This window comes from Dromiciops gliroides, chromosome 3 (assembly GCF_019393635.1).
Source record: "Dromiciops gliroides isolate mDroGli1 chromosome 3, mDroGli1.pri, whole genome shotgun sequence".
Taxonomy (NCBI): Eukaryota; Metazoa; Chordata; class Mammalia; order Microbiotheria; family Microbiotheriidae; genus Dromiciops; species Dromiciops gliroides.
Genome location: NC_057863.1, coordinates 528457960 through 528483499, shown reverse-complemented (window position 1 = coordinate 528483499; position 25540 = coordinate 528457960). Strand labels below are relative to the sequence as shown.

Here is a 25540-nt window from a genome sequence, read left to right as displayed (position 1 = left end):
TTACTAGCTGTGTGACCCTGGGCAAGTCACTTGACCCCAATTGCCTCACCAAAAAAAATAAGATTCTAGGGGGAAAGATTTTAAAACTTCTTTTTAAATCATTACTAATGATCTAGTAATTGTTCTTGAGACTTCCTAATGAAATATCTTGTGTTTTTGATAGTGTTTCAAACAGTGGTAGTATTTTTCAAGTCAGTAAATACAGTTAACAATTTATGGCTAGTAATAGACTTGTCAGAAGGTTCATATTTGCTGATACATTGTATGTTTCTCCTTGAGGCCAGAATCCAGGATGAAGAAAAGGAGAATGCATGTCTCAAGTTCTGAGAACCTTTTTTGTTGGAGGTGTCACTCTCTTAGTTCAGTTTTGAACTAATGGGAAATTATAGAAATATATGGGAAGAGGGGGCAGCTAGGTGGTGCAGTGGATAAAGCACCTGCCCTAGACTCAGGAGGACCCGAGTTCGAATGTGGCCTCAGACACTTGACACTTACTAGCTGTGTGACCCTGGGCAAGTCACTTAACCCTCATGCCGCCCCCCCCCCCCCATGAAATATATGGGAAGAAATAAGACACTGACAAGTCATGGAACAGTTAATAAAAGGTTTATTTTGTCTAAACACAGCAAGGACATTCAGGAAGGATAATGCTTCCTAGGATTTTGGGTTAAAGTGCTTCATAAACTCTAAAGTACTATATAAATGATAGCTTCTTTTATTTTATTTAGGATTATTAGGTATGGATTTTAGATTTGGAAAGCTCCTTAGATATCATCTCCTCCAACTCTTCATTTTACAAATGAGGAAACTCTTGAATTGGTGCTCTAGAAAGAGTAACTGACTTGCTCAAGGTCACTGGTAGTAATCTGATTTAACCTGTAGAGAATGGTTTTAAATTTGGAGATGGGAGCTTAAGATATCAGTTGGGTTATAAACATTTCTTAAAGGTTATTATGTGTCAGGCCCTCTGTTAAGTGAAGGGGGTGATGGGGAAGAGAGACTGGACAGACAGGAATGAGAGAAATAGGACAATAGTTAGGAGGACAGGGGGTTCTAGAAATTATTGTATATTCAAAAGATTTTAGATAAATTAATTCAAATTTGAGGGTTTGAATGATGATAGAATTTAATGTTATTACACGAAAACTAAAGGGGTTTGTACACCAAATTATCAGTGTCAGGCAAAATATCCTTCCCTATTTCCCTTTAAAACATACAAAAGCACCTAAATGTTTATGAACTCTTCAAAGGAAGGATTTTTTCAGAAAGACGGAATGTATTTTGAGACCAGTTTTTAAGTTTCTAGTTATATCTCAGTAACTTATCTGTCTAAAATAGACTTACATAATGAATATTTAATCCAGCTTCATTTCAGCTCTAGAGGGACTCTTGATATGGGAGGATAAAAATTCAAATTCTGTCTCAGACTCTTACTATATATTGTGGGCAAGTCATTTAACCTTTCTTAGCCTCTGTTTCCTTATTTGTAAAATGGTAATGATAATAATAATAGCATCTGCTTCAGGGTTGTTACGATGATAAAATGAGATAGCATATAAAATACTATATATATATGTGAGCTATTATTTTTACCTACGGTAACACAGCATGTTGAAAGCTTATCAAAAAGTCATGATAATTTACTATAAATGATAAGATATCGTGGTCCTGTAATATTATCAATGGCAACAATTTACTAAGCTATTACTATTTTTTGTCTTTGAGAATAAAAATAAGGATAGAATCCTTTTTCTGGTTATACCTCAAGCACCACCTTGAAGTCCTTCCTAATTCCTCCCAAACTGTTGTACTTAACTACTATGTATTTATTCACTGTGTTTTTTCCTGTATGTACTTGTATTTGTTGTCTTCCCCATTAGAATGCATACTCCTTTTAAATAAGGATTATTTCAGTGATTATATTTGTATCCCTTGTGCCTAGTACAGTGCCTGATACATAATAGATGATTATGATTAAAAGGAAGAGAGGAAGAATGAATGTGTTCTAGACTTGGGATAAGCCTTTGCAAAGGAATGGAGGAAGAACATAGAATGTTAGATATGAAGAATAGCTGAAGGTAATGGAGGGAGATTAAAGTATACTCAGAAAAACAAAAGAATGCTCTACAAATCTTGTATACTCATATTTGGCAAACTTGTGTAGAGTTTCTTCTTCTTTGGAACAAAAACTTGGGGTATGTGACTAAAACATTTCCAAGAGATTTCAAAATATTGTGAGTATAGTCATAAACCACTTATGTTTTACATGTCGCTATAGAAAGAATTGATGTTTGTGTCAAGATCGTCTATACCCTCACATAGCAGTTACTATCAGTAAGATTTTTGGAAGGAAGGAAGGAGGAAACAAGCATTTATTAAGTGTGCTTTCAACCAGGCATTGAGCTATAAGCACTTTACATATATCTTATTTGATCCTCACAACAACTCTAGGAGGTAGGTGTTATTTTTAGCTGTTACACAAGTGTGGAAATTGAGGCAGACAGAGGATAAGTGACTTCCCCAGGGTTACACAGCTAGTAAATGTCTTAGGCTAAATTTGAATTCAGGTCTTTCTGACTGCAGGCCTGGTACTCTATCTCCAGCATCATCTAGTTTCCTCTTTTTGAATAGGAAGAAATAACAGTAATAGAATTTTAGTACTCCAACAATCTTTAATGATCACTTAATTTATTCTCTTTATATTACAGATGAAGAAACTTAAGATCAGATAAGCAACTGTTCTAAGGTCATACCACCAGTTAATAGATTAAATTAAACTACCTAAGATTAGCTAAGGGTAGATCTTAAGTTACTTGTTCCCATTGCCACATTCTGTATGTGTAAGGCTAAAGACCAATTTCAAGTACTGTTTGATTGGTGATAAACAATTTGCTCATTTAGGAATTGCGCTCTGCTTAAGGGCAAAAGTATTTTATCTTGATTATTGGTCTTACTAAATTTGAGTACTGAATTAATCATATTATCTGGGTATGAATTTCAAGACTTGTGAAATAATAATACATATTAAAGTCCTTATGCAGAAGAAACTAGCTAATGGACTGGCCTAAATGTAGAAAGGACACAGGACATAGTCATATGAAATCATAAACGATTTAGAATTATAGAAACTTGGCTTTTTAGATATGGAAAGGACTTTTTGAGATGGTCTGGTCTAAATTCAATTTACTGATACCTCTAAAGAGCTTGATTAAGAGTTTAAAAACAGTGAAATTAATTAAATACCATTTGGAGAGCATAAAAAAAATAATTGTAAACATTTGTAGCTTTAGAGATGGGAGAGGCCTTAGAAGCCCTATAATCTAAGTCCTTTATTTTATAGATGAGGAAATGGACTAAGAGAGGTGAAGTGATTGGCATCTAATGTAATTCCAGATGATAAATGGCAGAGTCAGAGCACCTGACTTCAAATCCAAATCCAGCACATGAATTTTCTACTGTGCTACACTATTTAAAAAGCTCTATATTTATTTGATGTACATTTATATACTTTTCAGTTTCTATAAGCCACTCTTCTTACCACAGTCCTACCTGTAGTAGTACTGAGTGCAATTATTATTAAGCTTCAGTTTTAAATGACATACCCAGTTATATAGTTGTCATTAACTGCACTGAATTGTTTATTCTGTTATTTTACTTTATGGCCAATATATTTAATTATCCTAATTTGTTTTGACTTCACTAATTTTTTTTAAATTTTTTTTTTTTGCGGGGCAATGGGGGTTAAGTGACTTGCCTAGGGTCACACAGCTAGTAAGTGTCAAGTGTCTGAGGTTGAATTTGAACTCAGGTCCTCCTGAATCCAGGGCTGGTGCTCTATCCACTGCGCCACCTAGCTGCTCCGAATTCACTAAATTTTTGAACTTGGTAATTTTAATTTCATCAAGAATTCTTGAACCAATCTCTTTTCTATGCGTAGTTTACATTTACATTGTTATGACCCATTTGTGAGGTTCTAAATAATTGGTTTTTCTTATATATTGAAAACATATTGCACTTTAAAAAATATATATATGATTAGTTTTGAATCTAGTCCTTGATTCTGTCTTGAGGAATTCTGTCTTTAAACAATTAAGCACCAACAGAATTTTAGAACTACAAGATGATCATTTGGTCCTGCTGCCTCATTTTTATAGCCAGAGGTCGAGTGACTTTCCCATTGTTATTTATATCCTCTGTAAGCATGAGATCCAGATTTCTTGACTTCTAGGTCACTTTTCTTTTACTATATGGAATGATAAAAGATTATTTTGATGTATTTGCCTACCATTTCTGTTCCTGAATTTTCACATGTTCTGAAACTGCATTTAAAATAATTTGGAGAAGTAGTAATGCTGAGATTGTTGAAACAGCTGGTACAAATTCTGTCAGTGTGGGAAATGTATGAATGGGTAATATGAGCCAATTTATATCATTCTACCTAAAGAAAGAATGACTATAGGAGTGTAAATAGTGTACTCCACTTAAAATAGATTCATCAGGTTTAGTTGATCAAACCAAAGTATATTTCTGTAGGAGATATACATACATGCACACATAAACACAGTATAGTTCTCCACTTAGAGGGGCAAAAACTTTTTTAAAATAGGAATTTGAGAAATAACAAGAGTTGATTATGGATAACAGAGAAGAGGTATACTCAGCACCTTCTCACTTCCCTCAGTTGACTTTCCTCTTTGTTTTAGAGGGTTGGAGGATAGAACCATTAATCACCACCCAAGCCTTTCTTTATAAAGGTATGCATAGCTCACAACTTTCCAACTAACTCATCATTTTCCATCAGGGCCTCTGCTTGGTTTACTTGGACACCACATTTTAAGAAATTCTAAATGATACCTGTCCATATTTCTTAGAACCAGAAGGGAAAGTGAAAATAGAAAGAATTCACCAGTCATTCTTGAAAGAAATATCTAAATGGAAATTCTTAGGAACATCATAGCTAAAATCCAGAGCTTCTAGATTAAAGAAACATATTTCAAGAAGTTAAAAAAAGTTATTAGAGATACTTGATGCAAATACTTTTCCTATTGATGGTTTACTTTCTTAACTAGGTTCTTTGATTTTTGTTCTTGCAAAGACCTTTAAGTTTCATAAAAAAAATTAGCCATCTTTTGGGATTTTCATAATCTTTTGTTTTAAAATTCTCCCCCAGCCATAATTATGAAAGATATTAACATCCATTTAAAAAAGTTTCAAGATGCTGCAAACCCCCGAAAAATGAGGGGGCAGCTAGGTGGTGCAGTGTATTAGTACACTCATTTGTCAGTCTGAGTCTTTGGCAGGCAAGCCATAAATGTCAGGCAAGTAGCCAGGGTCAAAAGAGCTACAGAATAGGAAAGACAGTATGGGACTGGGGTAAAAATGAAGTCAGAGGAACTGAGTTCAAGTCCTGTTTCTGCTCTGCATACCTTTGGGTCTTCGCCTACCACTTAATCTCGCTAGCCCTCAGTTTTCTTATTTGCCCTAGATTACCTCTAAGATCCTTTCCTAGGGCACCTAGGTGTCGCAGTGGATAAAGCACCGGCCCTGGATTGAGGAGGACCTGAGTTCAAATCTGGCCTCATACACTTGATACTACCTGTGTGACCCTGGGCAAGTCAACCTAACCCTCATTGCCCTGGAAAAAAAAAAGAAAGATCCTTTCCCAGATCTTAAATCAGTGATCCAATAACTATATAGTTGCAAACACTTAATTTGAGTTCATGTTTGAACTTAGGCTTTTCTTGAACCAGTGTGCCTAAATTTATTTCAGGGTAAGCTGTGGGTTTTAACTAAAGGGACAGTCAGGAATCAAAGGTAAGATTCAAGATGGAGTTTTAAGGAACATCAGAGATTATCGAGTATAGTCCCTTAACTTAGAAATGTGAGGGCCACAAAGGTTAAGTGATTTGTCTCACTTTCTCAGATTCCAAATCCATCCCTCTTTCCACTACATCATGATAAATAAGTTATCAGAATTTCCAGGAAATACAGAGGAAAGAACCAAGTCTGGGGAGGGCTGAATCACAAGATCAGGCTCAAGTAAGCCTTAACAGCTGGAGAATTTCCTGCCCAAGTTCTGGCTGCTTTTTCCCCTCTGCCAGTAGGTTTGTAAGTTAACTGGAAATAATTGGAGTATATAGGGGTAGGAAACAGACTTAATATTTTATACTGCTTGCTACTTGAGAGGTAGGTCATAATATAGAGCCAGTGTGTTGTTGGCACCTGAGGTCTCATCCCAAAGAATTGAAAACTCAGGCAATCTCCATAGCAAGTGAGGAAGCTTTATTGATACAATGGCCTAGATCAAGGGACAGGGTCTGGTTTTTATATTCCCTGATGTTCTGCCCCTTCCAAGGTACCTCCCCTTTTAGGTGGAGCCTATAGAAATGTTGGTTTTCCACATGTTCTTTCCCATAATGCATCCCATTTACTCATGGGAGGGGAGCTAAAACAGCAAAGTAAATTAAATGTTAATTACATGTTAAGAGGCAAAGGTTACTAGAGGACAACTCTAGGCCTGTAGGGAGTATGTTCAGGGTTCAGGGGTTTCCCTCAACCTCAATATGTTCGGTGGGGGTTTGGTGGGCTTCACTAAACTATGTTACTCTAAGGGATGCCACCCCACACAGGATGCCTACTCAAAGAATCCAACTAAATCAAGTGGACTTGGGATTTAGTAATACATGGGTTTGAATCCAGCCTTTGATATAAATAGTTGTGAACTAAGGCAAGTCTTAACTTCTGTGCTTCAGTTATCTTATATATAAAAAAATAGTACTTCACTCACAGAGTTGTTGTGAGCATCAAGTGAGATGATATATATAAAGTGAATTGTAAGTCTTAAAATGTTGTGTAAATGTCATTTGTTAGTTCATTTCCCCTTGTTTACTGAGAAAACAAGTCCTTTTGTATTTTAAGGTGACAAGGTAATTTGACCTTTGCCCTTCCTGCAATTTGTCTCTGCTCCTGTGGTTTTTCAGTTTTGCCTTTAAAAAATGGAATAGGGTCAATTGTCTAAACAAAACAGAAGATAACTTGGCTGACATTAAAATAAATTTGTGTGTGTGTGTGTGTGTGTGTGTGTGTGTGTGTGTGTGTGTGTGTGTGTGTGTGTTATAGGCCAAAGAAGATTTTGAGAAAGAAGAAAGGCGCAAAGAACTTAAGCGACTACGAGGTGAGGATACGTGGATGTTAGCTGATGTGAATGAGCATCTTGAACAACTCTCAGAGGTGAGGATTACTAATTATAGTTATTTGCTCCAACTGTAACTGTACATACCTTGTTGCTTTGCCCTTGCAGTTTCTTGAAGAGGTTCAAATAGTCCTGTGGATTATTATGAATTAGCCCTTAGAATAGGTTTATTTACTTGGTTGATAAACTTCATTAGATTCTTCAGATAAAAAATGAATCTGAGTACAAAACAAAACCAATGTTCTCTTCATTTTCGGTATCAATTCTGATGTTTCTTGTAGTCTTTTGTCTTTCTGGGTTTTTTTGCAGGGCAATGAGGGTTAAGTGACTTGCCCAGGGTCACACAGCTAGTGTCAAGTGTCTGAGGCCAGATTTGAATTCAGGTCCTCCTGAATCCAGGGCCAGTGCCTTAATTCACTGCGCCATCTAGCTGCCCTATTTCTTGTAGTCTTACTTTATGTAGATGCTGTCATTGGATAAAGGATTATGATAACCTTGTATCTGACAAATGTAAAATTTTAAGTTTTGGGGATAAGAATTCATTATTTTATAAAAATTGTTGGGAAAGCTGAAAAGCAGTATGGCAGAAACTGGGAATGGATCAATATCTTAAAGCACTTACCAAGATAAGGAGGGACAGCTAGGTGGCACAGTTGGGAGGATCTGAGTTCAAATGTAATGTCAGACACTTACTAGCTGTGTGACCCTGGGTAAATCACTTAATCCCAATTGCCTTAAAACTTCCAGGGCTATCTCCAGTTGTCCTGATATTTATCTTGCCATTGGACCTGGCTCTGGAAGAGAGGTGGGGTTGGTTCCCTCACTTAAATTCAATTCACTGCAAGTCATGACATATATCATCCCCATGTCATGGTCCTCTTCAAGAATGAAGGACAAACAACAACATTGGGATGGAATGTTAGACTCTGGATTTCATTGTATGAAGCAGTAGGTGATCGTGACTGAGCAAACTATCTTGATTGGATATTACAATTCTCAACTGCAGCTTATTGATATATCCCATATAATTTTGTTTTGTTTTGTTTTGTTTTGCGGGGCCATGGGGGTTAAGTGACTTGCCCAGGGTCAGACAGCTAGTAAGTGTCAAGTGTCTGAGGCCAGATTTGAACTCAGGTACTCCTGAATCCAGGGCTGGTGCTTTATCCCCTGTGCCACCTAGCTGTCATCCACCCCCCCCCCCCAATATAATTTTGAAGTAATATATTCTGGTTTTGGGAGATGGTTCTTCCTTTTCCTGAAATGTTTCTTTTTAGTTTTTTGGAAATGAAGAAAAAAAACCCCAAACTAAATCTTTTTTGTTTGTTTGTGTAAAATTATCATACACAGGAACCCTCTCTGAAGAAAAAAAGGAAGAAGGATAGACATTTCAAAAAAGTTAAGAAAGAGAAGAAAAAGAACAAGAAACAGAAGTATGAAAAAACCGAATCATCTGATAGTTCATCTGTGAGTATATGCTTTTTAATTCATAGTTTAAGAGCTAGAAGGAACTTTAGAGGTCATTTAGTTTAAGGGAGTTTAGAAGTCAGATATTCTAAACCCCACATTGTAGAGATTAGGAAACTGAGACCCAGAGAGATTTAGTTACTTTTTTCAAGTTCACACAATTTGTGAGTAGCAGAACTGAGATGAGCCTAGTTCTTTTGTCCTATAAGAATATTGGGGCAGGTAGGTGGCGCAGTGGATAAAGCACTGGCCCTGGATTCAGGGGGACCTGAGTTCAAATCCAGCCTCAGACATTTGACACTTACTTATGTGACCCTGGGCAAGTCACTTAAAGAATGTTAGAATCTCAATGTTGAAAGGAGTCTCAGGTCATCTAGTCCAACCTGTGTTTAATTATAGATCTTTGAGAAAAGGTTGAATATTATACTCAGTCAATGGTCTTTGGATTATTTAAAACTATAAGTATATGTTGTTTAGAAACTTACTATCATTTGAGAAGTAGATTTATTTTATTAAAAGAACTTGGCAGGTGGCACAGGAACCAAGAACATTTATTCTAGGCTTTATCTGTATTGCCATAGTGGAAAGCTGGAGTTATCTTCATGGACCTTCATAAGAATCTGAATTATTCAAGAAAGGCCATACCTCTATTTCCTTTAGGGTGATATAGATTAGGACTTCTTAAACTTTTTCCATTTATGACCCCTTTTCACCTAAGAAATTTTTATGTGATCCTGGGTACATAGGTATATAAAATAGGTATACATAACCTTTTACTGTTGCCAAATTTTTTGTGACTCCCACATTCAGTTATGTAGTCCCATATGGGTTTGCGACCCACAGTTTAAGGAGCTTTCATGTAGAAAAGCTATTAGAATGATGCCCAATTCAACATAACATTTCCTATGACATATTTAGTTTTGAGTGACTTTGGTAATCAGAAGTGTTCCTTTTTTTCCTTCCTTAAATTTTGAATAATATTTTTTCCAATTACATGTAAAGAAAATTTTTAACATTTAAAAAAAATTTGAGTTCCAAATTCTCTTCTTCCTGCCTTCCCTCCCTACCTCTTTTTGTTTTTGTTTTTGTTTTGTTTTGTTTTGTTTTGTTTTGGTGGGGCAGTGGGGGTTAAGTGACCTGCCCAAGGTCACACAGCCAGTAAGTGTCAAGTGTCTGAGGCCGGATTCGAACTCAGGTACTCCTGAATCCAGGGCCAGTGCTTTATCCACTGCGCCACCTAGCCACCCCCTCCTCTTTTTCTTTTTAATAAAGTTTTATTGATATCATTTTTTTAGTCACTAAAATTTCCTTTTTTTCCTTTCATTTAAAGAAAATACCTTTGCTGTTATTGAAAGGAAAAAATGCCTATGATGTTCTCTAACCAGAGTATAAAAAGATTTCTCTTTCCTCTGTTAATCTGGGCAATTTATCTTTTTGTAAATATTCATCCATCTCACTTAGATTGGCAGCCTCGCCCCTTCTTCCTCCCACAAGCAAACGTCACTTCCTGACACCAAAGAAAAGCCACATGGCTTGCCCTCAGGCGCTTTCTCCTCATGGCCGAGCTTTCCTACAGTAAGTCTCCAGCAGGTGGCGTCCAAAGAAAAGCCACATGGCTTGCCCTCAGGCGCCTTCTCCTCATGGCAGAGCTTTCCTACAGTAAGTCTCCAGCAGGTGGCGTCATTCCAATCATTATAGTAAATAAGGAAGATCTGAGTTCAAGTGCAGTCTCAGATATTTACCAGCTCTGTGACCTTGTCCAAGTCACTTAACCTTGTTTGCCTAATTTGATTAGTCTCTTGATTTTCAGGATTTCTATTTTGTTGTTTAATTGGGGATTTAAAATTTGTTCTTTTTCTAGTTTTTTTTTAAGTTGCATTCATTGATTTGCTTTCTCTTTTTTATTGTTATAAGCATTTAGAGATAGAAAATTTCCCCTAAGTACTGCTTTAGCTACATCTAAAAGATTTTGGTATGTTGTCTCATTGTTGTCATCCTCTTTAATGAAAGTGATTATTTCTATGATTTTTTTTTTTTTTGCGGGGTAGTGAGGGTTAAGTGATTTGCCCAGGGTCACACAGCTAGTAAGTGTCAAGTGTCTGAAGTCAGATTTGAACTCAGGTCCTCCTGAATCCAGGACCAGTGCTTTATCCACTGCGCCACATAGCTGCCCCCATCTGTGATTTGTTTTTTAACCTATTCATTCTTTAGGATTAGATTCTTTAATTTCTAGTTACTTTTTATTATATGCTTCCAAGGTACTTTATTGAATGTAATTTTTATTGCATTTTTATTAGAAAAAGATGCATTTAATATTTCTGCTTTTTTTGCATTTAGTTCCATGTACAGCTCAGAAAAAGTTTTACTTCTTTCTTTTCTCATTCAGCTTTCTCCAGAGGTCTATCATATCAATCTTTTCTAAAATTCTATTCATTTCCTTTTCTTGTTCATTTGATGGGTAGATATATCTAGTTCTGAGGGGCAAAAGTTGAGGTCCCCCACTAGAATACTCTATTTCCTCTTGTAATTCATTTAAGTTTTCTGTTAAGAATTTGGATGCCATGCCATTTCATGCACATATATTTAGTATTGATATTACTTCATTGTCTATGTTACCTTTTAGGAAGATATAGTTTCTCTGATTATGTTTTAAAATTAGTTCTGTTTTTTTTTTTGCTTTGGATGAAATCATTCTTGTCTATTTTACTTAAGCAGCAGCTTTTTTTTTTTTTTTTTTTGGTGAGGCTATTGGGGTTAAGTGACTTGCTCAGGGTTATACAGCTAGTAAGTGTCAAGTGTCTGGGGCAGCTAGGTGGTGCAGTGGATAAAGCGCCAGCCCTGGATTCAGGAATTCCTGAGTTCAAATCCGGCCTCAGACACTTGACATTTACTAGCTGTGTGACCCTGGGCAAGTCACTTAACCCCCATTTCCCTGTAAAAAAAAAAAAGAAAGAAAAGAAAAGAAAAGAATAAAAGAAATGAATATATAAAAGCAAAATATATGCAAAAAAAAAGTGTCAAGTGTCTGAGGCCAGATTTGAACTCAGGTCCTCCTGACTCTAGGGCCATTGCTTTATCCACTGTGCCACCTAGCTGTCCCTAGCAGCAGCTTAATATTAATAGATTCTGTTCTACCTCCTTATTTTAACTTTGGGTGTATTTTTCTGTTTCAAGTATGTTTCTTGTAAACACCATATTGTTAGATTATGGTTTCTAATCCATTCTGAAGTGTGCTTTCTTTTTCAAACTGTTATAATCTTTATTTATTGTTTTTTTAATTGGTTTTGTGATATAACTGTATTAAGAAAAAAAGCTGTAATTTGGTTATTTGGTAGGATTGTATCAAAATGATAGGCTTTCCTCCTTTTTATTTTTTTTACAGTAATTTTTTTTTTAAACACACATTTGGTTTAGAAAATATACGCTCCTGATGTGGTATCTTCATTTAATGATGAGGTGACTCTGTACACTGATTTTGTAATTTTATACTGAAATGTATACATACGGGTATTTCATCTGTGCATTTTGTCCCTTTTAGACTTCTGAAGATGAATGGGTTGAAGCAGTTCCATTGCAGTCAACTGCCACAGAAAAAGCCTGGCAAGTGAAGAAGGAAGCGTCAGATAAAACAGAAGCTCCCCCAAATGTTCAGGTGAGCAGCCTGATTTTTCCAATAAAGCATGTATGTTCTTATGATAAAAGAACTGCATTTTAATGTAAAATATATTATTTAATTTCTTAAGATAAATCTACTCTGGAACCTCTGGATGACTATTAAGTGTATGTTGTGTTTTGGGTATTTTTTCTTCTTCTGTAATCTTTTTTTTTTTTTTTAAATGGAGTGTGGGGTACCATTGCTATCAAATACTTTAGTATTTAGTTTTCAGATCTTTTGGTTTGGGAAAGAGAAGTGGCACCTTCACTATTACCTATATTTAATATTTTTCACTTAGGTAATTGGGAGCTGAAAATTAAGCTCCAATACTGAGTCTAGCAACTCTTTAATAGCTGAACTTGACTGATCTATTCTTTTAAAATTCATTCTTTTAATATTTTTGCATGCATAGGAAATAAAGAATATTTTATGTATAAATGTGAATATAATAGTAGCTAAAAAGTCTAAGCATTTGGATTGAAATGGCTTGCTTTCTTTATAGAGAGATGAATGGATGACCTTTGATTTTATGTCTATTAACACTGTATCATCATCATCATCATCATCATCATCATTATTCAAAGTTGAAAAACAGACTGCAAAGAAAATAGAGCAAGAGAAAGCCCAAGCAGTTGAGCAGGTAATGGGACATTGGAAATAACTCTAATTTGTTTTCCCTTTTAAAAAGAACATTCTTTTTGTTAACTTAGCAAGCATAAACAACATGACATTTTAGTATATAAAGAGTAGAAAAGAGGATTTTTTATGAAGTTGTGAATCTCTTTAGGTTTCTAAAAGCATGTATCAGATTTAGAATGACAGTAATGAAGCTGCACTGGTTATATCTGTCTCCTTCTAAACTTTCTTCTGTTCCCTTCTCTGTATTTTTAATGTTTTAGTAATATTGTTTTCTTCTTTTTTACATTACCATCTACCAACTCCATTCCTTTCCCCTCCAGTCCCTACCTCCAAAACCCTTTTTTATAGCAAATAAATATCACAAAACCTAAATAATACCTTGACTGAATCTGAAAGTATATGTCCCATTCTGCATATCTAGTACAACACTTTTCTGCCAATAGATAAGTCTATATTTAGATTTGCAATCACAGATAGAAATATTTCTAAAAAGTCAGCCTGCTTTTTGATATTCCTCAATTGTTGTGCACAAATCTAAAATGCAAATTTAGTTTAAAAAATTTCATTTCTTATTGATAATAAGAGTCCATTATTTTTACTAAAATAAAATTTAAGGAAGTTAGGTTGCTTAGGTAAACATATCTCATTTCCTGAATACTTATGAAGTTAAAAAAGATTATTGTGTTAATGTATTTTTATTGCATAATGAATCTATTTTCTGGAGCAAGAGTTCTATAGATTTCAAGTGTCTATCAACTTAGATGGGATAAAATTGGATCTTTATTTCAATATGGTTTCCTTTGTAACCCAATGTGTTTTATGCATTTAAAAGCATTATTCTGACATGGGTCCATAGACTTCAGCAGGCTGTTAGAGGGCTCCATATCTCACACACAAAGTTAAAAGCCCCCCTTCAGGAGTAATCTTTAACTGAAAATAAATATAAAAAGTATTTTAATTTGGAGAAAAATGGCTAAGTTAAGCATTGGTTGGATGAATTTAAGGTAAAACAACATTTTATTATACCCAATATGTTGAATAGCTAAACAAAAAATTGGAGAATTAGGGAATAAAATATTTTTACATACTAATTCTTAAGTATTTTACAGTTTGGTTACATTCAAGAAACATTTCATTAAGCACTTTTATATGCAAAGTGTGATAGGCACAATATGACAAAAAACAATTGCTGCCTTAATTTAAGGAGCTCACATTATATTTGAGTATATACAGGGTTTATTAGAGAAGTAGTTTAAAGAAGGAACAGTTTAAAGAAGGAAACAACAGGGAATGAATGAAGGCTTCCTAATTGAGTTGAGGTATTTACTACTTTGTGAAACCTTTTATTTTCCCCACCACCCTAAATTGTTAATACTTTCTCCTTCCTCAGATTACCTTGTATCTGATTTAATTACCCTGTCTTCACAGCCAGCCTTTACAAGGCACTCTCCCCTTCCTTTGAATCTCTTCCCTCCTTGTTATTTCATTGTTTCTAAGCTTCAAATTGTCATCTCTGTGGTCTCTTACCATCCTTTACATTTCATTCATATTCTCATCCTTCTCTCTAGTATTATAGGATGTAATAGACCTCTTTCCTTGCCAAGACTTCTCCACTTCTGTCTTTGATTCTGTTCCCACTTACCTTGTTCCATCGATCTTTTTGTCACATTTGTTCTTCATTTTCTGATTCTCTCTTTCATTTTTGCCTGTAAGCCTGCTCAGACCTTCCCTTGTATGAAAAGTGCATTGATTGTGTAGTCAGAGGTTCTGGGTTTGAATGCTAACACTGCTACTTATTAAATGTGTCAACTTAGGCAAATCACTTTGCCTCTCTGGGCCTAGTTTCTTCATCTTTGAAATGAGGAAAATGCAGTAGATCAATTGTAAGGGCCCTTGTAGCTCTAAATCTATGATCCTATGACCCCGATCTGTTGTCTTGTATCTTTCCTTTATAGCTAAACAATAAGGTTTGACATTCATGAGGAGGCAGTTTATAGATCTTAAAATAACTCCCCCCAAACCTCCAGATAACTTTGTATCATAATTAGTTTAGTAACGGATCAAGTATTTATAACACACAAAAAGCATTCTGTATACTGACTCTTGAAAATGATGTTTGTTGTAGTCTATACTTTCTAAAAGAGAGCTGAACCCCTTTTGGAAACATGGTGGAACAGGCCTACCACCAGAAGATACTAACCCACCATCATTTTCTAAAGGTAAAAAAGCAAATTTCTTTTAGGTTCTTTTTTATTCCTCTCAAAATAACCTGTGTTTGTTTCTAACGCTAGATGTGGTATGAAGTCTAGACAGAATAAACGCCTCAATTTAAGATTTGGGAAATGTGAATTTCAGTTTTCTCCATTGACTGTGTAAATATTATTGATCTTATTACCTGTGTCACATTCCAAATGAGTGTCACTTATTTCTCCATTTCAAATCAATTCAGCAAACATTTATTAAATGACTGTTGTGCTCAGAGTACTATACTAATGCTCTAGGACATAAAAGTTTAGATAACATACAGTCTCTGATCTAATGGAGCTTATGATTTGGTAGGAGTTTAACTGCTGTCCTATGGATTTAATTATCATATATGACAGTTACTTGCTGGCATCTAGTACAGGAGCAGAGTTTGGAAAAATTGAGTCAACAAATCAGATCTCCCCCCGCCAAATAAACAAAACCAAAAAACCCCAAACACCCACCTTTACTAATTACAGAAGCTCAGCATTGATAGGTAGAACTTTCCAGGTCTCTCTGTACAAGGTCATACTGAGGTCAAAGACAACACCAGTCCACATGAGAATAAAAAGGCCCTTCAGGTCCAATGATTTATATTGTTTTATATCCTGGTTTATATAGGATTCACCAAATAATTTGTCAATAGTGAATTTAGCCTATCCATAGTCTAGCATAATAACCCCTTGGGACCTCAGGCGTTGGCAGAATGAATATTGGATATATATCTATGTATCTATGTATCTATCTATCTATATATCTCCCCACCCTACCCCCAAACCCCCTTCCCAGACTAGTCTCACTCTTGAGGATCATTTCCATATTACCAAATGCCTACTATATTTTTATACTGGATATCTCAAATGAACATGTTTGAAACAGAATCTTTTCATCAAAACCCATCTGTCTTCTAAATTCCCCTTATTTCTCTTGAGGACATCTTTCCAGTCACTCATGTGCACAAAATTGGCATTATACTCCACTGTTTACCCCTCATATCTAATCACTTGCCAGAGATTACTGTTTTTACCTTCCATAATATCTCTTGTATCTGTCTTCTAACTATTCACATTGCCACCACCTATAGTATTGAAGTGGCCTTATTCCCTGCATTGTTTTTTCCCAACTCTAATCTTCCACACATTTGCCCAAGTGATTTTACTAAGTCTAGGTCTGACCATGTCTCCATTTCTCAGTAAACTCCAGTAAATCTCTTTTGCCTCTAGAATAAAATATAAACTCATATGACTTTACATATAAACTCATATGACTTTAAAGCTGTTTATAACCTGGCTTCAATTTAGCTTCCAGTGTCATCATGCAGTTCTCCACTTCTCTTACTTTACAGTCTAGCTAAATGGGCCTCATCGATATTTCTCATATGCAACACCATTCCTGGTATGCACTCCTTCCTCACCTTGTAAGGCTCTGCTCAGACTTTGCTTTTATGTGAAACTGGGCCTGCTACTCCTAGCTGCTAACATTCTCTTTCCCTAAACTACCTTATTTATTCTGTATACTTTTATATATGTACATGTCTTCCCTGATAGGTAGACTTCTTAAGATCAGCGACTGTTTCATTTTTGCCTTTTTATCCCTCTCATGTAGCACAGTTTTGGGCATATAGTAGACATAATAAATGATTGTTGCTTGATTGCTGTTGGAGAATAATATACAATAATACATGAAAAATACATAAGTTGAAGAATAGTGGGAGGGGCCTTAGATCTGGGGATGGGGAGAGACAATCAGGAAACCTTTAAGTAGAAGGTGACAGTTAATTTGGGTTTTAAAGGGTAAGAGCATCAGTGCATAAAAAAGTTTGGATAAGAAAAAGAGTGGAGGCAGGAAAACTTACTAGGAAGCTATTGCTATATAGCTTATAGAAAAAAAAGAGAGAGAGAGTGACTTGAAGAGATATAGTAAAATTGTTGACTGCCTTTTCTAGAATTTGTATGTGTTTTTATTTGGACCATCTGTGAATTATTAGTAGTAGCACCTTGTGTTTACATTTATGATAAATAATAAAGACATTGCTAAATTATTTTGATTCTTTTTGGAGCATTATATAAACTGAATAAGAGGGAATTTTTAAAAATAGTTTTTTCATTAGCATGTTAATCAAATGCTCATTTTTATGCATTTAAATCTTTACAGATTTATAATTTATCAAGGCTACTAGTACCTCCCTAATCCTACCCTATGTTTATCTTGTATCTTTTTATGTTTTAAAATATATCTATATATGTGCATATTGTTTTCTTTGTAAGAAGCTAAGGGCAGGGACGTATCACTACTGTCTTTTGTATTCTCAACACCAATTGCAGTGCCCCAAAGAGCTTAATAAATACTTATTGACCGATTTTATATTTTGAATCAAAGGAGATGTCCATAAATACACTGCTGTTTTGAGTACTTCAATTTTGTAACACAAATTACAGTTTTAAAGTATCTGAAGAAGTTTGTGAAATGTGTTAAAATAAAATGTAGGTATTTAGTATTGGAAGAATAACCCTTCAATAGCTTTTTAAAAATTTTTTATTTTTTGCTGTGCAATGAGGGTTAAGTGACTTGCCCAGGGTCACACAGCTAGTCAGGTGCCTTCAATAGCTTTTTAAACATACTTGCTGACCTTATAGTGATCTTATTATTTTCCAGCAGATGGATACAAAACATTTAAAAAAGTTTACATATGTAGTCTCTCTATCCTGGTGGCAATTTCCTTTTTGAAAAATGACTTTTTGTGTATGGTTTAGTTCTGTGTGATCAGGAATCAAGTTCTCTGTTTTGACAGTTTTGTGTGTAGTTCATTTGAACAGGTAGAATCCAAAGGATATTTTTCCACTACCTCTTATATAATTTTTTTTTTTTTGTGGGGCAGTGAGGGTTAAGCGACTTTCCCAGGGTCACAAAGCTAGTAAGTGTTAAGTGTCTGAGGCTGGATTTGAACTCACATCCTCCTGAATCCAGGGCCAGTGCTTTATCCACTGCACCACTAGCTGCCCCCTCCACTACCTCTACATCTCTTAAGACTCATGGACATTATTACCTTTTTTGAGTATACTGTCTGCCCAGTAAATATTTGTTAAGTTTTTCATTGTTTGCTTTCTTTTATTTAATTTTAACAATTTATTAGAAAATTTGAAGTTTAGCATACACTGTGACTGTAGGTATAAATTAGAACTTTTCAGTTATAATAATAATATTAACTTACATTTATAGATTTCACCCATTTTCTTTTGTCAGAAATAAATATACTGAACTTTCCCTTTTGGTGAATATATGAAGACTTTATTACATTCTTGCAAGAATGGGCACACAGTATAAAGAAAAGTGGTGTGCTTTACCACAGCAAACTTCCCTTTTTATCCCTAAATCTAATGCAGAGTCTCTCCCCTCTTCGTCTCATTGGTTGAGGACTAAGAGGTATACAATCTTCCCAGAACGCCTCTACACATTTCCTCTTAATGTGTTTCCCCTCCTGTTTCATGCATCACATGTTTGAAAATGTTGGCAGTCTCTGCCTTTGGGATATTGGCAATTAATTACATAAGCTAATTAAGCAAGTGCAGTACAAACTAACTTTAACTTTTGGCACACTTGGACTGGCTAGACTACTGACCTTGAAGTGCTCTTTTATATCTACTTTTAGTTGCCTACAAGACTATCTCAGCCTTGAGATCTCCTTTCTGTAATGCTCCTTCCTTACCCAGACTCCCTCCCTGCTTCATTTTTATGAGATAACAGCATTTTTCTGGTGTGACATTATTTCATTTCTCTCTTGTGCATCATGTTAGAAGATCCATGGTAAATTAGAAGTTGGCATTTGAAATCATGACATGATGTGAATATACATGTCTAGTAGGAGAAATGCTCTTTTCTTGGGGTTTCTGAATAAAAAAATTCTATTTCTTGAAAGAATAGAAAGCAGGTTAAAGTGAAGGTGAGTGACACTAAAGCCTTGCTACTTTGTCTTTCAGAGGGTTAGCAAATTTGGGCAGTTAGGTGTTACAGTGAATAGAAGACCCAGGTCTGGAGTCAGGAAGACATCTTCCTGAATTCAAATCTAGGCTCAGATGCTTAGGAACTCTGTGACCCCTGGGCAAGTAATTTCATCTCTGTTTAGCTCAGTTTCCTTATCTGTAAAACAGATAATAGCACCTGCCTGTCAGAGTTATTGTAAGGATCAAATAAGTTAATAATAATTCAACATTTATCACAGTGCCTTGCACATAGTAAGCACTATATTAATGTAATCTATTACTATCATTATTAGCTTTAAATAAATTTTGTTATTTTTTTCTAGCTCTATAAAGTGATTCTTTGGTACTTTGTACAGCACTGAATAAATAAATTAGTTGAGGTAATATTGTCATTTTGTTATATTGGCTTGGCCTATCCACAAACAATTAATATTTCTTTACTTATGTAAATAAGAATGTAAAATTGTCTTTATTTGTGTGAAGAGTGGTTTACAACTGTGTTCATATAGTTCTTCCATATGTCTTGGTGAGTAGACTCCCAAGCATTTTATGCTGTCTGTAATTATTTTAATTGGAATTTTTCTTTATCTCCCGGCAGCATTTTGTTTGTAATTTACAAAAATACTAATTATTATTTTGGTTTTTAAAAAATATCCTGCAACTTTTCTGAAATTACTAATTGTCTTGATTGGTTTTACACTTTACTTTCTATTCAGTTCTGGTGTTTTCATCAGGAAACCTTGAAAGTCCCCAATTTCATTGAATGTCCATCTTTTTCCCTGAAAGAGAATGATCAGTTTTGCTGGGTAATAGATTCTTGGCTGCGATCCAAGCTCCTTTGCCTTCTGGAATATCACATTCTAAGCCTTGCAATCCTTTAATGTTGAAGCTGCCAGGTCCTGAGCAATCCTGACTGTGGCTCCATGGTATTTAAATGGTTTCTTTCTGGCTGCTTGGAGTATTTTCTCCTTCACCTGATAATTCTGGAATTTGGCTACAATATTCCCTGGAGTTTTCCTTTTGGGGTCTCTTTCAATGATGATTTTATCCTCTGATTCTATAATATCAGGGCAGTTCTCCTTAATAATTTCCTGAAATATGGTATCTAGACTTTTTCTGATCATGCCTTTCTGGCAATCCAATGATTCTCAAATTGTCTCTCCTGGATCTGTTTTCCAGGTCAGTTGTCTTTCCAATGATGCATTTCACATTTTCCTCTATTTTTTCATTCTTTTGATTCTGCTTGACTGATTTCTGGTGTCTCATCGAGTCATTATCTTCCAGCTGTCCAATTTTAATTTTTAAGGCATTGTTTTCTTCAGTGAGATTATGTACTTTTTTTTTCCATTTGGCCAAATGAATTTTTTAAGGAATTGTTTTCTTCAGTCAATCTTTGTGCTTCCTTTTCCAAGCTGCTGATTCTTTTTTCATAATTTTCTTGTGTTGCTTTCATTTCTCTCCCCATTTCTCTCAATTGACTTTTTAAATCCTTTTTGAGCTCTTCCGAGAAGGCTTTTTGTTCTTGAAACCAATTCATCTTTCCTCTTGAGGCTTCACATGTAGGCAATTTGTCTTCTTCTGAGTTTGTGTTTGCCTCTTCCCTGTAGATACAGAAGCTCTCAATGGTGAGAGCTCTTTTTTGTTTCTTACTTATATTGCAGCTTTTTTTTTTTTTTAAGTCAAGGTCTACTCTGGGTGCACATGGGTCCCTGTTTCAAGCTTCTCGTGCTAGGGTATAGGGGCTGTGTCACTGGCTTTCTACACTGAGGTCTCTATGGCTTGTGGATTTCTCACTGCCCTGGGCTTGCTGGCTGTGTGCGCCTGTCCTATGTTTGGCCCTCCAACTGGCAACCTGCCCTCTTGGCTGGTGAAGGTGGGTTTTGCTAATGTCCTGCTGCACCACCAGCTTGTTGATCTAGGATCTAGGGGCCTCAGTTACCTAGTTACTCAGCCCACAGCTTTCTGCTGACTTGCCCCAACCCCATCCACCCTGCACTGTGGTGCACTGAGCTTCCCTTTTGCCCGAGTGAGACCAACCTTTCCTGAAGTCTTCTAAATTATCCCTGGTTAGAAGACTGTGTCTCTCTGTCTCTTTGCAGGTTCTGTAGTTTAAGAATCCGTCCAGAGGCTTGATTTAATATTCTTTTTGAGGGAACAGAAGGAGAGCTCAAGTGAGACGCTGGCTTCTCTCCACCATCTTGGCTCTGCCCCCCTATACTTTACTTTCTAGGATTCTTTAAGTAAACCGTCATATCATCCAGAAAAAGTATAGTACAAAAAAAAGTATACGCAAAAAACCCCAAATAATTTTGTTTTCACTTTGTATATGCTTAATCCTTTATTTTTATTTCTTTGGTCTGATTACTATAGCTAGATTTTGTAGTACAGTATTGAATAGTAATGGTGATAATGGACATAACCCTAGTCTTGGAATTGTGTCTGAATTATTCTCATTACATATAATGCTTTTTTTGGTTTCTCATTGAGAGTACTTATCATTTTAAGGAAAACTCCATTTATTTTTTTGCTTCCTAATGCTTATAAGGAGATTGATTCTTGTATTTTTTTCAAAAGTCTTTAATGCGTCTGTTTGAAATCACAATTTTTGTTATTTTAAAAAAAATTAATATGGTAAATTGTGCTTGTTCAGTCATTTTTCAGTCACGCCTAACTCTTTGGGGAGTCCCATTTGGGGTTTTCTTGGCAAAGATACTGGAGTGGTTTGTCATTTCCTTATTTTATAGATAAGGAAACTGAGGCAAACAGGGTTAAATGACTTGCCCAGGGTCATGTAGCTATTAAGTGTTTGAGGCCAGATTTGAACTCAGGAAGATGAGTCTTCCTTACTCCAGGCCCAGGATTCTATCCACTTTGCCACCTAGCTACCCCCCAGTTCTGCTTATACTTTTCCTAATATTGAACCAACCTTTCACTCCTGGTATAATTCAGCCTGGTCATAGCATGTGATTTTTTTGTGATATATTGTTGTGGTCTCCTGCTAATATTTTATTAAAATTTTTTTTTTGTTTCTATATTCATTGGGTAAATTGGTCTATCATTTTCTTTCTCTGTTTTTATTTTATGTGGTTTAGATACCAAGATCATATTTGTATCATAGAAACAGTTTTGTAGGATACCTTCTTTACCAATTTTTTCAGTTTATGTAATACTGGAATTAATTATCTTTAAATGTTTGGCAGAATTCATTTGTAAATCCATTTGATCCTGGATTTTATTTCTTTGGGAGTTAATTTACAGCTTAATTGCTTTTTCTAAAATAGGGTTATTTAATTGTCCTATGTGTTGTACTGTTAATCTGGGCAGTTAATATTTTTATAAATATTCATTTGTTTCATTTAGATTGTCAAGTTTATTGGAATTTACTTGTGCAAAATAGTTAATATTTGCTTTTATTTCTTTTTCATTGGTTGTAAATTCACCTTTTTTCCTTTTTGATAATGATAATTTGGTTTACTTTTTAAAAACAAATCAAATAAACTAATGCTGTCTTATCTCTTTTATTGTTGTTGTTATCTCCCCACCTCCCTCCACCAGATAGATCTGGTTTAAATATTAATTCAATTGTTTTTTTCACTTTTAATTTTATTACTCTCTGCTTTGATTTTCAGGATTTCCAATTTGGTTTTGAGTTGGGGTTTTTAAATTTGTCAGTTTCTTTTTTAGTTGCATGCCCAATTCATTCATCTGTTCTTTCTTTCTTTTTTTTAATTGATTAAAACATTTAGAATTACATGTTTTCTCTTAAGTACTGCTTTAGTTCTACCCCATGAATTTTGGTTTGTTGTTATTATTTTTAATGAGATTATTATTTCTATGATTTGGTCTTTGACCCACATTTTTCAGGATTTTAGGTTTTTTATTTAGCTTTCAATTAATTTTTTTTTTTTTAGTGAGGCAGTTGGGGTTAAGTGACTTGCCCAGGGTCACACAGCTAGTAAGTGTTAAGTGTCTGAGGCTGGATTTGAACTCAGGTCCTCCTGACTTCAGGGCCGGTGCTCTATCCACTGCACCACCTAGCTGCCCCAGTTTTCAATTAATTTTTAATCTATGCTTTTAATTCCCTTTATTGAATGTGATTTTTATTGCATTTGGTTGGGAAAAGTTGTATTTACTATTTTTGCTTTTCTTATTTTCTTGTGATCCTCCCCCCCAACCCTCCATACATGGTTAAGTTTTGTAAAAGTACCATGCAGAGCTCAGAAATAAGTATATTCCTTTCATTTCCAATTTAGTATTCTCCAGTATATTTTATCCAAATTTTCTAAATTTTATTTAAAAATTTCTATTAATTTCTTTTACTACTTCTTTATTTTATTTCTGAGAAGGGCTAATTGAGGTTGCCCCATTAATATAATTTTACTGTCTATTTCCTTCCATAACTCATTTAACTTTAGCTTTACAAATTTTAGGTGCTATGCCATATGATGCATATGTGTTAGGTTTTGATATTAATTTATTATTGTAATGATTGTAATGACGCCACCTACTGGAGACTTGCTGTGGGAAAGCTCCACCATGAGGAAAATGCCTCAGAGGCATTGTGGCTTTTCCTTGGCGTCAGGAAATGACGTTTGCTCATGGGTGCTGTCTATCAAGGCTACCAGCCAATCAACTTGAGGAGCCTCCTATGGTCTGGGAGGAGACCGGAAGCCAAAAAGCCCCAGCGCTCTCTGCGCAGGCTCCCTTTCCTCCTTCCTGTCTCCTCCCAGACCATAGGAGGCTCCTCCAGTTGATTGGCTGGTAGCCTTGATAGACAGCACCCATGAGCAAACGTCATTTCCTGACGCCAAGGAAAAGCCACAATGCCTCTGAGGCATTTTCCTCATGGTGGAGCTTTCCCACAGCAAGTCTCCAGTAGGTGGCGTCATTCCAATCATTACGTTATATATAGTGCCTTTTAGCAAAATGTAGTTTCCCAGTTTCTCTTTTTCATTTAGGTCTATTTTTATTTTTGCTTTCAATGAGATCATGATTGCTATTCTTGTCCTTTTTACTTCAGCAGAAGAGATTCTGCTCTAGCCCCTTATTTTAACTCTGTGTATAACTTTCTTTTTCAAATGCATATTGTTCAGGTCGATTTTTTTTTTCTGGGCAAATTGGGGTTAAGTGACTTGCCCAGGGTCACACAGCTAAGTGCTAAGTGTCTGAGGCCGGATTTGAACTCCGGTCCTCCTGACTCCAAGGCTGCTCTATCCACTGCGCCACCTAGCTGCCCCCCCCCCCCCCGTTCCAATTTTTCTAATCCATTCTGCTATCCTCTTCCATTTTATGAGTGTGTTCATCCCATTCACAGTTTTAAACACTGTTTTTCTCTCTCCTATTCACTTTTCCTTCTATTTTCCCCCTGTCTCCTCTTTTAAGATCTGTTTTGTTTCTGATTACTACCTCCCTTAATCCATGTTCCCTCTTATTTTCTCCCCACATCTCCCTTTCCCCCTTAACCCTTTCCCTCCTACTTCCATTGGGTAAGATGAATTTCTCTAGCCAGCTTTGTGTGTATGTGTACCCTTTCCTTTAACTAGTTCAAATGAGAGGAAGCTCAAATGTTGCCAGCCCCCCATATGCTTGGGAGTCTACTCACCAAGATACATAGAGGTGATCAAGAAAGGAGGCAGCATCTGAATTGTGTTTTCAAGGAAGTTTGGTATATTATGAGGTAGGAGTGAGGAAACACTTCATTCCAGTAATGGGGAACAGCCTCTGGAAAAACATGGAGTCAGGAGATAGAATAACATGTATGGAGAATAGATAATAGGTCTATTTGACTAGAGGATAGGGTGTGTGAAGGGGAAGAATAGGAATAGGAACAGGACAGGAAATTATATGGAAGCTCTATTGTAGAGGGCTCTAAGTGTTTTGTGAGGAGGATTTTGTATGTTATCCTGTAGCCAATAGATTATAATTAAATGTTGTTGAGTGTGTGGGGGGATGTGATGGTCAGATATGTTTTAGGACTGTCACTTTGGCAGCTATATGGAGTGTGGCTAAAGGAAGGGAGAGACTGGAGGTATAGAGAGTGATTAGGAAGTTGTTGCAGGAGATAAGGTAAAAGTTGGTAAGTGTTGAAATATGTTAGATGCTGTGTGAATGGAGAAGACAAGTGCAAGAAATGCTGTAAAGGTAGAATTGTTAAAACTTGGTAATTGATTAGATGTGGGTATTAGGGAACAGGAAGAGACAAGCATGTCACCAGTGTTTTTGAACCTGCAGAACTGGAAGGGTAATAATATCACCAATAGAAATAGCAATAGTTTAGAAATTGGATTTTTTTTTGGTGTAGTGAGTATAATGGTATAATGAGTTCTTTTTTTGGGATATGCTGAGTTTGAAGTGCCTATAGGACAT

At 35.7% G+C, this 25540-nt stretch overlaps 1 protein-coding gene across 1 annotated transcript in view; it reads left to right on the top strand.

Annotated features, from left to right (window-relative positions):
* CWF19L2 (CWF19 like cell cycle control factor 2) overlaps positions 1 to 25540 on the top strand; it is a 127221-nt gene that overhangs the window by 6850 nt on the left and 94831 nt on the right. The window contains 5 exon segments of the mRNA XM_043993680.1: positions 7120 to 7230; positions 8540 to 8656; positions 12195 to 12308; positions 12814 to 12951; positions 15076 to 15169. Of these exon segments, the coding sequence (XP_043849615.1) occupies positions 7120 to 7230; positions 8540 to 8656; positions 12195 to 12308; positions 12814 to 12951; positions 15076 to 15169 (574 nt within the window).